Genomic DNA, 14,195 nt, shown 5'->3' on the forward strand with positions numbered 1-14,195 from the left:
AGCCAGAAAACTACGGAATCTTCTTAGCTTTTACAAAGGGCTTACATGGTCCACGTGTTTTGGTTGGGTTTGGGACTTGGGATTCAGACCATTACAATAGGACACAACAAACAAGTACTAAATTACCTCTTTCTGGAAATATGTTGTTTTTGGTGAGTTTTACACTCTTGGGCCTGGGGTGGTTATCATCCATACCCATGATGAGGTTGCGGAAGAAGAAATCAAATTTCTTTCTGCTGTCTGCATTGATGGTGCCGGCCACGGTCCACACCAAGGAGAAGAGGAATAGTCCTTGAAGCCAGAGGAAAATCTGTTGACTTGACAGGCCTTCAAGTGATTCATTTTCCTCATCTCCCGTGGCCTAAATTTCATCTAAAAGTGAATAAAAGCCGAAGGTCAGGATGAAAGGCAGAGTGCTATGGATGTAAAAGATGCGAACTCACTGGTGTTTCCTATGAAAGACCTGGGCAGTTGACTGATCTTGGCTGAGTGTCTATTGCATACCAGATCCTTTATCATATACATTTTAATTGTATTAAAGTAAATGCAACATAAAATTTGTCATCTTTACTATTTTCAGTGTACATTTCAGCGATATCAAGTGTATTTATATTGTGTAACCACCACCACCGTTCATATCCAGAACTCTTCATCTCGTAGAACTAAAATTCTGTACCCATTAAGCAATAACTTGCTCCTCTATCTTCCTTCCATCGCTCATATGACCAGAATTCTACTTTCTCTTTATATAACTTTGACTATCCTAGGGGCATCATCGAAGTAGAATCATACAGTCATTTTGCAAATGGCTTATTTCACTATTCATAATGTTTTCAAGATTCATCCATGTTGAACCAAGCATCAAAATTTCCTTCTTCTTTAAGACTGAATTATATTCCATTGTGACCACATTTTATCCATTCATTTGTTGAGGGACATTTGGGCTATTTCCACATTTTTGGCTGTTCTAAATAAAGCTGCCATGAGCATGTGTGCTTGGAAGTGAAAATCTGGATCATATGATAAGTCTACGTTTACTTTTTTGAGAAACCACCAAACTGTTTTCCAGTTTAATACCAACAGAATATAAAGTTAGAGCTCTGAAAACAGCTCTATGTGCATTTAGTCCCAGTTCCTAGCTTTCAGCAATTGTGTGTATTTGAGTATTTCTGTGCAGTTTCATAGCTACAGATGTGGGAAGGCAAGAGATGAGATCACTCAGAGCTGGGAATAATGCATCTACTTCTTATGCTGGTGTCTTTGCTCATAGGAGAAAGAAGACAAAGCTTACAAATAAAAATGCAAATAAGGCAGTATTTGTACAATTGGTGTGCTTCTGAAGAAAATGCCTCAAAATGTACAATGTGAAAATTAAATAATATGTAGAAATTCTCCACTTAACTGTTTGCCAAGTTACATTTTTCATTTATAACTACAATCCTTTAAAAGACATGATGTGAGAAAATACGTACAGTACATGTAACAGAAGTCATAAAAAGGATTCATCTTTTTATTTTATTTTTTGTACCGGGAATCAAACTTTGGTTCTTGCACTTGCGAGGCAGGTGGCAGCACCACTAAGCTAAATTCCCAGCCCCTAGAAGATTCATCTTGAGTTGAAGTTATTTGCCACCCTGAAAAATATGGCATCCAACAAAACTTCTCCAAATGAACACATATTTTGTCATTTGCAGTAAAATTCAGTGAAATTTAATTTATGTGAAATAGTTATCATGATTTATGATTCTACGTTTGGAAGTGAATGAATCACAGAACCATTATTTTAAATGTCCTAAGTTCACTAGTTTTGCAGACTAATATGATTAGCTCTCACAGTGTGTCTATGTGTTTTGTGAATTCAGATTTTTGCAACATAAATTGTTTTAAAATAGGAAAATTTCCATGGAGCTCCAGTGGCACAATCAGTTAGCACACAGTACTTATAAGACATAGGACATTTTCTTATATAATTTTTACAGTATTTTTTCTGAAATACATTCATATGTATCATCTAAATTCATCTCCCTCAAGGATATCCCTGTGAGGTAAAGTGGGACATGACCTAGGACTCCTATTGTGTGGATGAGGAAGCTTAGGCTGAGGAGGGATGGGATAGCTTGTGTAAGAACACCAAAAAGAATTCAATATCAAATCAAGACAACACAGATATATTCTTTCCATCAAACACCATTTTCTACAACGCAAAAGATTGCTTGTTCTTGGCCAAATACTGTAGTTGGTCCCTTTATAACTCAAGGGAGATAAACACAGAGTGCAAGCAGAGGAACCAAGGCACAACCAACCCCCTTAAGAATCATGGGTGTCACTTACCAAGCAGAGAGGAGTACAGCCTCATCATTGAGAAGGCAAGGTGGATGGGAGATGACTGGACCACAAATTTACAGTGAAGGCGAATAAATTCCAGGCAGGGGTGGACAAGCCACATGAACATGTCATTGACCTGAGAATAGAAAGCTACATGAGATTTATAGACATTATCTAAAAGGAAGCCTGAAGATGAAGAGCTTGGTCCCCGCTCAGTAGGCTGGAGATGCTGGCGGGGTGATGACATCTTTTGAGAGCAGGCACACTGGGGAAAATTCACAGTCACCCAGAACCCTGGCCCAGCCTCCTCCGTAATGGCCTTAGACTGCTCAGCTCACAGGCCATGTTAACTCACATTTCCCACTCCTTTTCCACTGCCCAGAGCTGGACACTCAAGAGAGGCCTAGAAATACTCTGGTACATAATGTATGAAATAGGCTTAGGAGTCAGCCGCTGTATCTGACTGTTTCTATTAAAAAAAAAAATTTAGGAATTCAATGCAATTGATTTACAGATGACCCTTAGGGATTTGTAAAGTGAGATCCTTGTGTAAAATGGCCATAGGAAGTGCAAAGCTAAATTCGGGCTCATTTTCAGTAATTCACCATATGTGTGATATATGCATATATGCTTATTTGGGTACCCCATTTCATTTTTTTACAATTACTAAACTAACTTTGCTACTTTTATTTTAATGGCTTTTTAAAAACTTTTGTTATAAATTATGACCTTCACTCTATATTATATTTAGGTTGATGGAGAAGGTAGTAGAGAAAGGAGAAACTGACTGCACCATCCCATACCAATCATATGAAGAAGAAAGTTGGAAAAATGGCAGGCAGCCAGAAAACAAGACAACTGGTGAAGTGGGGACAGGTGGGGAATTCCCTGGCCCTTCTTGCTTCCTGGAATTACGAAGGTGACGCTATTCCTAGAAGGTCTTTGAGATGAGTAGGGAAATGGGGTGGAAGGAGAAGAGCCCAGGTCTCACCAATTCCGTGTGCTCCTCAGTAAGGCTGGAGGGTAGGGTGTCCATGTATGAATCTTTCAAGGGCTTCCAGCCTAGCTGATGAGGCTCCATGTAGATCATCCCACATCTGGGAAGTACAAACAGAACTACTTTTGGTGCTCTTTTATTTGATGCTAACACTGGGTGCCATTTACCATATATCATACACTTCTTTAGGCCTTAATGGACCTTGATAATAACCTTAATCTTCCCATATGATGTCCCTTTTCCTACTCCTCTGGGTTTCCCCCAATGAGATAATATAGCATCTTGAATCTTGAGATTTTTTTCCTTCTTATACAGTTTTATAGCATTTTACATGTTCCTAAATATATCTACATTTTAATTCTGGTTATTTTCAACAATTTCAAAGCAGTCAGGTAATATTTTGGGCTTATTTTTATACATGAAGAATTAATCCTTAATATATTTACTAAGATTTATCCACACAGTTGTATGTAAGTGCAGCTCATTTGTTTTGCATAAAGTATAACTATTATAAAATTTGACTACATTACACTTTATTAATTCACTCCTGTTTAATGGACACTTAGGCTATTCCTAACTGTTTGCTATTGTGAGTCATGCCTCTCTGAATATACTTTAGAGGTCTCTTACAGATAAAAATCATAATACAGGTCTTTTGGACATACACTAAGGAACTGAACTGCTGGGTTAAGGGCAAATAAAGGTTCAACTTTAGGAACTAATGTTAAATTCTTGCTTGATTTTAATCACCCACCAGCACTGTGGAATGAGGACTGATTTTACAAGTCGAAGTGAACAACAAATATCGAGGGTGATTTGGTTGGGCTTAATCATAGCTCTCCCTCCTGCTAGGGTGAGTGGGGCCACACCTTCCCTCAGGAAATCAGCACCGGCTAACTTACCGGCTCACGGTGGCAGGGCATGCCTGCTCCAGGTCAGCTGGCTCAAAGATCAGACTTATCTTGGGACTCATCTGGATAATTTCTCCACTCAGCAAACACAACTGCAAATGCAAAGGGGTGGGGTATGCACAGAGGTTAAATTCTGACTGCGAGTGAAAGATCTTAGTGAAGACAAAACTGGTTTGAATGAATTCCACAAATATTTCCTGAGCAGCTACTATGTGCCAGGAACTGTCCTAGGTATGCAGAATAAAACAGACAAAAATCCCTGTCCTCTTGGAGTTTACATTCTACTGGAGGAGAAAGATGATAAACCAAACAAAGTACATAACATAAAGAAAATTGCCCTGGAGAAAAAGTAAAGTAGAAGAGGGACTAGGGAATGCTGCTGTTGTTGAGTGAATTGCAATTTTAGGTAAGGAACAGAAATCACTGAATTTCAATTTTAGATGAAGAATTGAGAAATCATCATCACTGCATGAAGCTTTTTGGTCCCTTCCTCTGTGTGTAATATAGAACCTAACTACACACAATCATCCTGTTTTATATGCACAAGTTTCTCACAAAAGACTCCTTTTTAGGAGATGATGAGCATGTTTTTCTTTTTGTTTTAAAGTACGTGTTGACCTGTGGTATTATAACACATTTCTAAGCAGAAGAAATTAATAATTTCTATAAGTACGTGAGGTGCTGGATATGTTAATTAGCGTGATTGTAGTCATCACTTCACAGTGTATACATATCTCAACACAGGACACTGTCCACCTTAGATACATACATTATTTGTAAACTATGCAGAGAAGTGGGGAGGAGAGTCTGCTCCTTTTTTTGAAACCCCACATGGGCAAATCCATATTCGGAGTAACAAGGATCGCTCCATAAATCCTTCTGGATTGGAATGAAGGCCACAGGCAGTCCTGGGGTCCAGCAGGCATATCTCTGTAGACGCAGCTCGGACTCTTGGGTGAGCCTCAGAATATCTACTTAGGATACCACTTGCCTTTGCCAACCAACATGGATGAAAGACCAAGAACGTCCCATCATAAAACATGAAAATTCTCATTCTCAGACAGGAATGCTTCTGAAGAGAGGGTGCTGTGTAAAGAACTACGCTCTTCCTCAAGTCTTCATTTGTCTTTGGGCATTCTTTCAGTTTGCCTTTCAGTCTGGGCAGACAGAAAACCTAACAGTCACCACCATGAGCATGAGAGCAGAAAGATTGGTTTGGAATTTACCTGTCTGCCGTGCAGTGGTCTTAGAGTTATGTGCTCTCTGTGCCTCAATCTCCTCATCTATAAAATGGGTATGATGATCTTACAGGACTGCTTATAAATTAACTGGATAATGGAAGGGAATTATTTAACCTCGTGCTTGGATATAGCAAGGGCTCTATAATTGAAAGCAGATGTTATTACTAGTTTCTTGCTGGCTCTACTGCTTCTCTTTTTAAAAATGAAAATTCTCTTTTTAAAAATAAAAATTTGTATAAAATCCATTCCTGTTTTTATTCAGCATAACTGACACCAGCTAGATTTTTGTAAATAATTTACTTAGTATTAATAGGGACTATAAGGGAAGAATTATTGTTAAGTATAAAAACACCATATTCTAAACATATAACAATAAAAGACAAAAATTGTATTTCTAAATGTAAATTGTATATTCCTAGTAAAGGTAAGTATGTTCCAGGAAAAAAAAAAAACACCAAAACAAGATGACAACATTAAAAGTGTGGACAGATTCAATGACCTGTTCCTGGGTTTGGGCTACCTTCCCATACCTGTCACCCTGCAAACTAAGGAGCTATTTCTCTTAACTTCTGCTAATCACTCATCAATAAAACCATTTTCTGCAAACTAAGGAGCTATTTCTCTTAACTTCTGCTAATCACTCATTTCAATAAAACCATTTATACCCCACCCAGGAAAAAGCTATAGACATGTAGCTACCTTTTTATTATCATCCAGAACAGTGTTCATATTTTCAATCCAAACAGCATCTACTGGCCCATCAAATATAATCCACTTGCGGTCATCAGACGTTGAAGATGCTTGCTCCTGAAAAGCACTGGCTAGGACACCATCTGTCCACTCGTGGCTCACTGGGTCAAAACACCCATACAGCTGCCCCATTGTGATAGCCTTGGGATTGATGATCTTGTACTCCACAGCAAACTCCTCCATCTGGTTGGCTGGGTGAGAAGGTCCAACACCATTTGTAAAGATCTCATCAGACCAAAATGTTAGACATGAGATACTGCCATCCCCAAGGCTAACCAGCCATTACAAATGTGTGATCCAAGGAGAGACTATAAAATATGTACTCAGTCTTACAAACACTGGGATATCTAGATAGATTATATCTTAAATTGGGGGGGAATTTATACTCATTAGTTTTGCACTTTACTTTCTTCTCACTCTGATTTCTAACAGGGCAAATGTGCTAGTTAGATCCAGGACTAAAAAAATCTGACTAGAACTAAAAGAACTCAAGCGTAAAGAAGAGAAATGTCAAACTGGGTGGGGGGTTAGCTCAGTGGTAGAGCACTTGCCTAGCATGTATGAGGCCCTGGGTTTGGTCCTCTCTACCCCACACATACACATACACACACACCAGAAGGAAATAAGACAGGTGACTTTTTATCAGCCCCCTTTATTTACCTGGCTGTCATAGCCACCATAAGAACCTTAGCTTTTGGCTTGGGATAATGATAGTTAAAGAGATTCTGGAAAATGATGGCTATTTTCTCTATTTGAAGGGCTAGTTCAGCCCTTGAAATCCTTTTCTTAACTGCTTGATAAGTGTCATTTGTCCCTTGAGAAGCACATATTTGGGCTGATGGATGGCACAGCACCATGTTTAATAACAGATAATGACACTTTTACATGATTCTTCAAAGTTAGAGAAGGTTGGAGTACATGAGGCATGCACTAAAGATTGCTTCAGAATTCTGAGGCAAAGACAATGATTTTGCTTTCCTTTTCTTCATTTAATTTCTTAAAGTGTATTCAAATGCCGAAATTATTTTATACTTAAATTTGAAATGCCCAAATTAGCTATTATGGTTATTAGCCCCTCAAAACAAAATCTCAAAAATTCAAGGGCAATTTAATAATCAAGTGTCATTAGAAAACAATTTTAAATAAAGTACTTGAAACGATTATGTAAACACATATACAGTGTAGGGTTGTTTTTCAAAACTACAGGTTTGCATATATACTGGGATAAACAAGCAAATAAATCCCAGCTGGGAATATTGGTGCACACCTGTAATCCCAACACTCAGGAGGCTGCGTTGAGTTTGAGACCAGCCTGGGCTACACTGTGAGTTCAGGGCTAGCCTGATTACAAAGGGAGATCCTGCCTTAAAAAAAAATACCTGAACTGTTTCTTTGGCAATAAACATAGCCATTTGTTGGGAATGTACCGTGCTAGGTTGTTTACCTTATAATCTCATTTAATTCTCACAACAATCCCAATTTACAACTGAGAAAACAAAGGATAAGAGAGGTCTAGTTATTCACCCAAGTTTGAGTCTGATTCAGAAGTATGAGTTCTTATCTTCAACCTTAAAAAAATTGGAGGAAAGGAAATAGGGATACAGGGAAAGGGGGAAAAGAAAAATGAAGAGAAGATTGAGTGGAAAAAAGAAAGGAAAGGAAAGGAAGGATAAGAAAAGGAACGGAAAGTAACATGCCATACTTTGCTTTTGGACTAGTTTTATTTAGGCCACTGACGGAGTTCCTTTCTTCCTGGTTAACCGTTGTAGGAAACACTGTTGAGCATTTGAGAAATTCCTCCAGTCTTAATGACATGCACATGAGTCCCTTGTTAGAAACCCCTCATGGCCCTAGCCTTTATTATCTGCCTACAGACATCTGTGCTGTGTTCTATTTCTAGTTTTGATGTCATGATCCAGGGCTGGCAAAACTCACAGCCTGGCATTATCTCCCCAGTCTCCCCGGAGCCAGCCGACTAAGTGGGGAGTGCTATCTTCTCTGGAAGCCAGGGCTGTGAGCTTTACCTGCATGTAAATCACCCAGAGCTGCAGCCAACACTTTATAAGCTGATGTCTTGCCTCCCATGGGGTCTCCAACAATCATATAGCCATGTCTCACCAGCATCATCTCATAGATCTGTGAGAAGATATCACAGAAGTTAATCGTTGCAAACCTTTCCACACTGCAAGTTAGAAGTCAGTGAGGGGGCCGGGGATTTAGCTCAGTGGTTCTGCCACCTGCCTTGTAAGCGTAAGGACCTGAGTTCAATCACCGGTACCAAAAAAAAAAAGAAGTCAATGAGGGATGAGGGGTTGGAATGCAATTTTCACAGACACTTCTAACTTTGCTGAACTTTGCTCCTTAGTAATCTATTGTTTAAATATATCCTGGATAAATAAATATACATGTGTCTCAGATTATTTAAGGGAGAGAAAATGCTGGTTTTTTTCTTCACCTGTCTATGTGCTAAGTATAAAGTTATCATCTAAATCATTCATTTAATCTGCTAGGAATCATTAATCACCTTCCATAGATGACGAGAGCACTGAACACGAGAGGTTAAGACACTTATCCAGGGGCTGAGGATTTAGCTCAGTGGTTCTGGCACCTGCCTCACAAGGGGCAAGGGCCTGAGTTTGATCCTTGGTACAAAAAAAAAAAAATTATCCAGGCTTTGTGGTGATGGAGCTAGGATTTGAGCATGAGGCTTTCTGACATCAATGTTTTAGTCTTTATTACACCATTGCCATTTTCTTAAAAGTTTTTAATTGACACATATTATTTGTACATATTTATGGAGTATGATATGATACTCAATACACATATACAATGTGTAATGATCAAATCAGGGTAATTATAATTAGCATTTCCATATCCTCGGACATTTATCATTTCTATGATCGCTCTAGAATTAGAGAGTAGAATGATGGTAACTAGAGGTTAGAAAAGGTAGAAGAAAAGGGTGGGTAGAGATTAGATTACTGGTACCAAAACATAAGAATTACTTCTGGTGTTTTATAGCACAGTAGGGCAACTATGACCCACAACATTTATTAAAATGCCATTTACTTTTTAAAAGGAAGTGATGATTTTATGGTCTTTCTTTCTTTCCTTTCTTTAAAAGGTAAATTCTAGCCCAGGCTAGTCTCAAACTCAAAGTGATCCTTCTGCTTCAGCCTCCTGAGTGATGGGATTACAGGCGTGTGCCACCACTGTGCCCAGCCTGGAAGTGATCATTTTAGCAACTGCATTTTTATTGGAAACCTGCACTCTAAAATTGCTGTTCTGACTTGACTGTAACTCTCAGTAGGTGAAAATGCATTTTCTAAACCAAGCTCTATGCTGAAAGATATTAACAACAGTCCATGTAATTTTAGCCCCTTACCCTTGAGAATCTAGTCACGTGGAAGCCCATTTCATGAATTTCCCAATTATTCATTTTTGTCTGTGATAAGTTGTAATAGTTGAAACAAATGCTTTGGTCATTTGTTTTTTTTTGTTTGTTTGGTACCGGGGATAGAACTCAGGTCCTTGCACTTGTGAGGCAGGCTTCGGCACCACTGAGCTAAATCCCCAGCCCTGGTCATTTGTATTTATTTGAAAACTTGTGCGCTGCCTTCAAAATGACAGTCTTTCAGAGAAATAAATCTTTTAAAGATCAAGTTGTTATTTTTCACCTTGGATGTGAACAATAAAAAGGGTTTAAATGAAAGTAGTGACAGCAGGGATGAAAGGACATATGTCATTCAGCAAATAAGTTAAGCATTTACTCTATGCCAGAAATTGTTCTGGGTGCTGCAGACAGAGCACAGAAAGAACAACAAATCCCCAACCGTCAGGGCTTGAAAGATGTTTCAGACTGAATAGCAGTGACAGAGTTGACTGTGTATCAGAAATGAAAGGTAGGCAGCGACGACTCAATAGCCTCTCAGCTTCCCCCTTCCACACTCTGAAGTGGACGGTCAAAACATCAGTATACAAGAGGACAGGTAGTTCCAGGTATCTTATTTTTAAACACATTAGCTTGTTTTTTTCGAAAATTGGAACCTAAAAGCTCATGCTTAAAGAGCAGTCAGTCATAACATTTAGCAAATACACTGGGATTCAACATTGGATTAAATGAAGTATATAAAAAACTAGCTCATTGGGAGATGAGCTATCTATCTCCACAAGGCAGTCTGATCTGATAATCTGGGGACCTGGATCCACCTTGACCTTTATTCCAACTAACAGGGTGGTGACCTTATAACAATGCGGCTCTCTGGGGGGACCCCGTCCCGCGGGGAATAGGAGGTGAGAGCCGCCTCTTATTCGTGGGTCATCAGAGGCCGATCCGATCTTGAATGTCTGTGAAGGAAATCTTTAAGAAGTTAGAGTACACGGCCCAAGTCTGGTTTCTGATCAAAGGCGCTTTATTGGCTCAGCAAAACGATTATATACTGTTATCCCAGGGGGAAGGTTCAGCAAGCTTATTGGACAGTTCAAACAAATCCTCTACCAATCACATGAGTCATTCAAGCATTTAACCATAAAGGGACAAAGCACTTAGCAGCATACAGCAATCAGTATTTTACCAAATGTGGGGAGGGGTAAGTGGGAAGGCGTACATCAACAATTAACCCTATGCAATCTTTAACTTAACAATCTCTAGGGGCAAGCAGGACAAGGAAATACCACCGGCCTCCTGCTCCAGATCCCGTGACCCTGTGGTTAGCACAAAGGGCTATTCTTTCTGTAAGATTTCCTGTTTGCCCAGGGGCTAAACCTGCCAAAAGTCACGTACGTAGTCTAGTGGGATTTTTCCACCGAGGCAAAGGCTAAGGTTGAGGGCAGCCATCTTGTGCAGGCCCAAGCAGTCTCTCACATAACAATGCTGCTGCTGATGGCTAAGGAGCTAGGAGGGATGATAACACTATAGTATCAAGAACTGTACCTAGCACTTTCCATACCTAGTCTCTTAAGATTGTGGGGAAGGTTTTACTCCCTCCATTTTACAAAGGAAGAAACTGAGGCTCAGAGATGATAAAGTAATTTACCCAAATCTCACAGCAAAAAACTCATGGGAGTGATATTTGAACCAAGGTCTGTATTAAACCCATATCTTTTTCCTCTCTGGATCCAAGTGTCCTTTTAAAGGATGAATCTGATGGGTCACTTGGCCTGTGATTCTGTAAATAAAGTACTGTACATTTGGCACTTATTTAATTCAATATATCATCGTAAATTAGTTTTACATAGAAAGCAATCCTAGGGAGGGAACTCTGAGATTAGCAAGAAGCTTTATAGAGTTTCTACAGGATCAAAACTGTAGAGATATTTGTGATTTCCCTGCCCAATATCCCTTCTGCTGTCTCTTGATAGTAGCACCCTGATTTTCTTGAGGAGCCAGCACCTGTGGGATGGGGCTGACTTGGGTCAGGGTGATTCTATCTCTATTTGGTTATGGTCCAGGTCTTTTCTCTGTAATTGGCTCAGAGATGCTCATGTGACTTTACCAGATCCATTCAATGCTATCTCTGGCATTTTTGCTGGAGCCACCTCAAAGGGGATGTTCTTTTTTTTTCTTCTGGGCTTGCACCTGAGACACTAGAAGCCTGAGGCTACCAGAGGAAGGACTGAGTACCAGAGAATGAAGTTTTAATACAGAGGGAAGCAGCACTCAAGTGATGAGAGGTAGATTCCTGACGACATTACCAAGAACCTTGAAGCCTGCTATATCTGAGACCAACAATACATCCTTGTACTGTCTAAGTTAGGTGAGTAAAAAAGGGTTTGTTGTTGATTAAGGCAATTTGAGTTGGATTTCTATCATTTGGAATAGAGTCCTGACTGACTCAAAGTTCAATGCCCCCACAGGCTTTCCTTCATTCTCAAATTAAAAAAGAGGGCTGGGGATTTAGCTCAGTGGTTCTGCCTCCTGCCTTGCAAGCCCAAAGTCCCAAGTTTGATCCCTGGTACAAAAAAAAAAAATCAAATTAAAAAAGAAACCCTAAGGAAGGTAGCTGTGGAAACAATGTTGGATTTTAAATTTCAATTCCTAGGAACAAAAGTGAAGGCACAACAGATGGTTAAGTGTTCCTTTTGCTTCATCTCTACTCAGGCACCTCTGATTGCTGTCAGCCCAGTCCCATTTTCCCAAAGTCTTCCTAGTTCCTGACTCCAGCAGACAGTATAACAGGCACATTCCCTTATGGATACAAGGAACCAACCTGGATAATTTTCCCAATAAACCAAGGCACTGCCTGGAGTTTCATCTTTTTTATGTTATCATTCAGTGCTTCCAGAAAAACTTCATAGTCTGGCTTTGGAAGAACAACCCCAGGAAACAAATCTGATATGATTCCCTGTTAACAAGAATTAGAGAAATACACGATGATGTATTAGATATATAATCTTAGTATTTTCCTAAAATGAGATCTCTAGACAGCAGAAATGTTTGAAAACTCCCAAAGTTCATTGCCTGCATTAAAACTCATCTAAAATTGTAAGAGTCACCAATGTCTGTTAATCTTACTTTCTCTCCCCAATAATTTTAAAAATTAGCAAATACTTAATGTATATGGTAGTATCTTCTAGTCACTATAATAAGGATGAATAAGATAGTCATGGTTTCTGCCTTCATGGAGCTCACAGCTGGTAAGGAAGACAGGCATTAAATCAATTAGGGAAACTAATTATGTTGGATAAAAAACACCCACCCAAACTCAACAACAAATACTATCCTATTAAACCATTTTTGAAATTAAAATTAGGAACTAGACATGGGTGTTTGTTATTACCATTATCATTTAACATATGGAAGACAGAATGAGGCCACAGAGATGGTGGCTGGAATGAGAGAAGGTAGGGTGCCAAAAGGCAGAAGATACACAAGTAGTGCCAAATAAAACCTTTTCTCTTTAGCAGCTGAGCCTACATCCTTGACCGAGATCTCAAACTACTTCATACCTCAAAGAGAGGTCACACCGAAGAAAGTATACAACTATCGGGCTAAAGAACTTAATCTGCCTCCCTCCACCACAGCCCCGAGGGTCCTGAAGAGGTAGCCTGAATGGGCTGTATTTGCAGAGGGCTTCTGCTGTTACAGTTTGTTTAGCTGTGTGGTGACTACACAGGTGCTCACTATTTTTATTCTCTAACTTTCATCTATCTAAAATATTGTGGTGCCTTGGTTCACAGACTTCTTTCCACGGTTCTGGTCACAAAAAAAAGAACCAAATTCAGTGGTTAGATTCAGTGTTGAATGACCGACCTTACAGGGAAATTTGTTTTGGCTCTTACCTGGTTCGGTTTGTGACCAGGATCATGCAGAGTCCAGTGTGTGAACCAAGGTACCACTGTAACAAACTAAAAACTGGTGGTCTTTGCCACCATCACAGGCCACCTGCTGCCCCCGGCCATACAAAAATGGATTTGGTCACAGGGCTGACCAGGGTGGCTGTGCATCTGCTGCTGAAACAGTGAGCTTTGTACCTGCAAGCAGCTCTGGGCTTGGGGATCTGACCTGGCCCAGCTCAAGCCTCAACCCCTTTCCAGAAAGGGGAGGCATAGATGCCTCAGTGGTTTCGTACTGCAGAATCCCCACCGTGCTTCTTCAGTTAAAGTCATTCTGTTGCCTTTGCAGCTGTCAACGTTAAAACTGCAGAGATTTTCAGAGCCTCCTTTAAAGATCGAGGCCCGGAGGAGCTGCTGCGTGCGGCGCGGGCTCTAGCGGGAGGCCCTGTAAGTGCACCGTGTTAGGGGGTTGCAGGGATGCGGGATAAACTGCCCAAGCCCTGAGCTTGACTCCACCTTTACAGGCCGTAGAAAAGTTTGTCTGCCTCTAAAGCTGTAAATTGCCAGGGACTCCCACAGGTACACTTTCCCATTTTGTTACAGAATAAAGATTTTAGGTTTTAAGTTCAAGACCCCAGTTGTCTGCCTAGAAGGTGCAAGAGGTGGTGTGAACCCACAATGTACAGATGCAAAGAG

At 40.0% G+C, this 14,195-nt stretch overlaps 1 protein-coding gene across 1 annotated transcript in view; it reads right to left on the reverse strand.

The window, feature by feature from the left end:
- The window catches only part of LOC104855771 (dynein heavy chain 3, axonemal), a 75,676-nt gene that overhangs the window by 60,478 nt on the left and 1,003 nt on the right, over positions 1 to 14,195 (reverse strand). The window contains 7 exon segments of the mRNA XM_033758738.1: positions 127 to 372; positions 2,332 to 2,461; positions 3,317 to 3,422; positions 4,225 to 4,325; positions 6,174 to 6,415; positions 8,249 to 8,360; positions 12,434 to 12,568. Coding sequence (XP_033614629.1) covers positions 127 to 372; positions 2,332 to 2,461; positions 3,317 to 3,422; positions 4,225 to 4,325; positions 6,174 to 6,415; positions 8,249 to 8,360; positions 12,434 to 12,568 — 1,072 coding nt within the window.

Source organism: Fukomys damarensis, unplaced genomic scaffold (genome assembly GCF_012274545.1).
Source record: "Fukomys damarensis isolate Sample0158 unplaced genomic scaffold, DMR_v1.0_HiC HiC_scaffold_34, whole genome shotgun sequence".
Taxonomy (NCBI): Eukaryota; Metazoa; Chordata; class Mammalia; order Rodentia; family Bathyergidae; genus Fukomys; species Fukomys damarensis.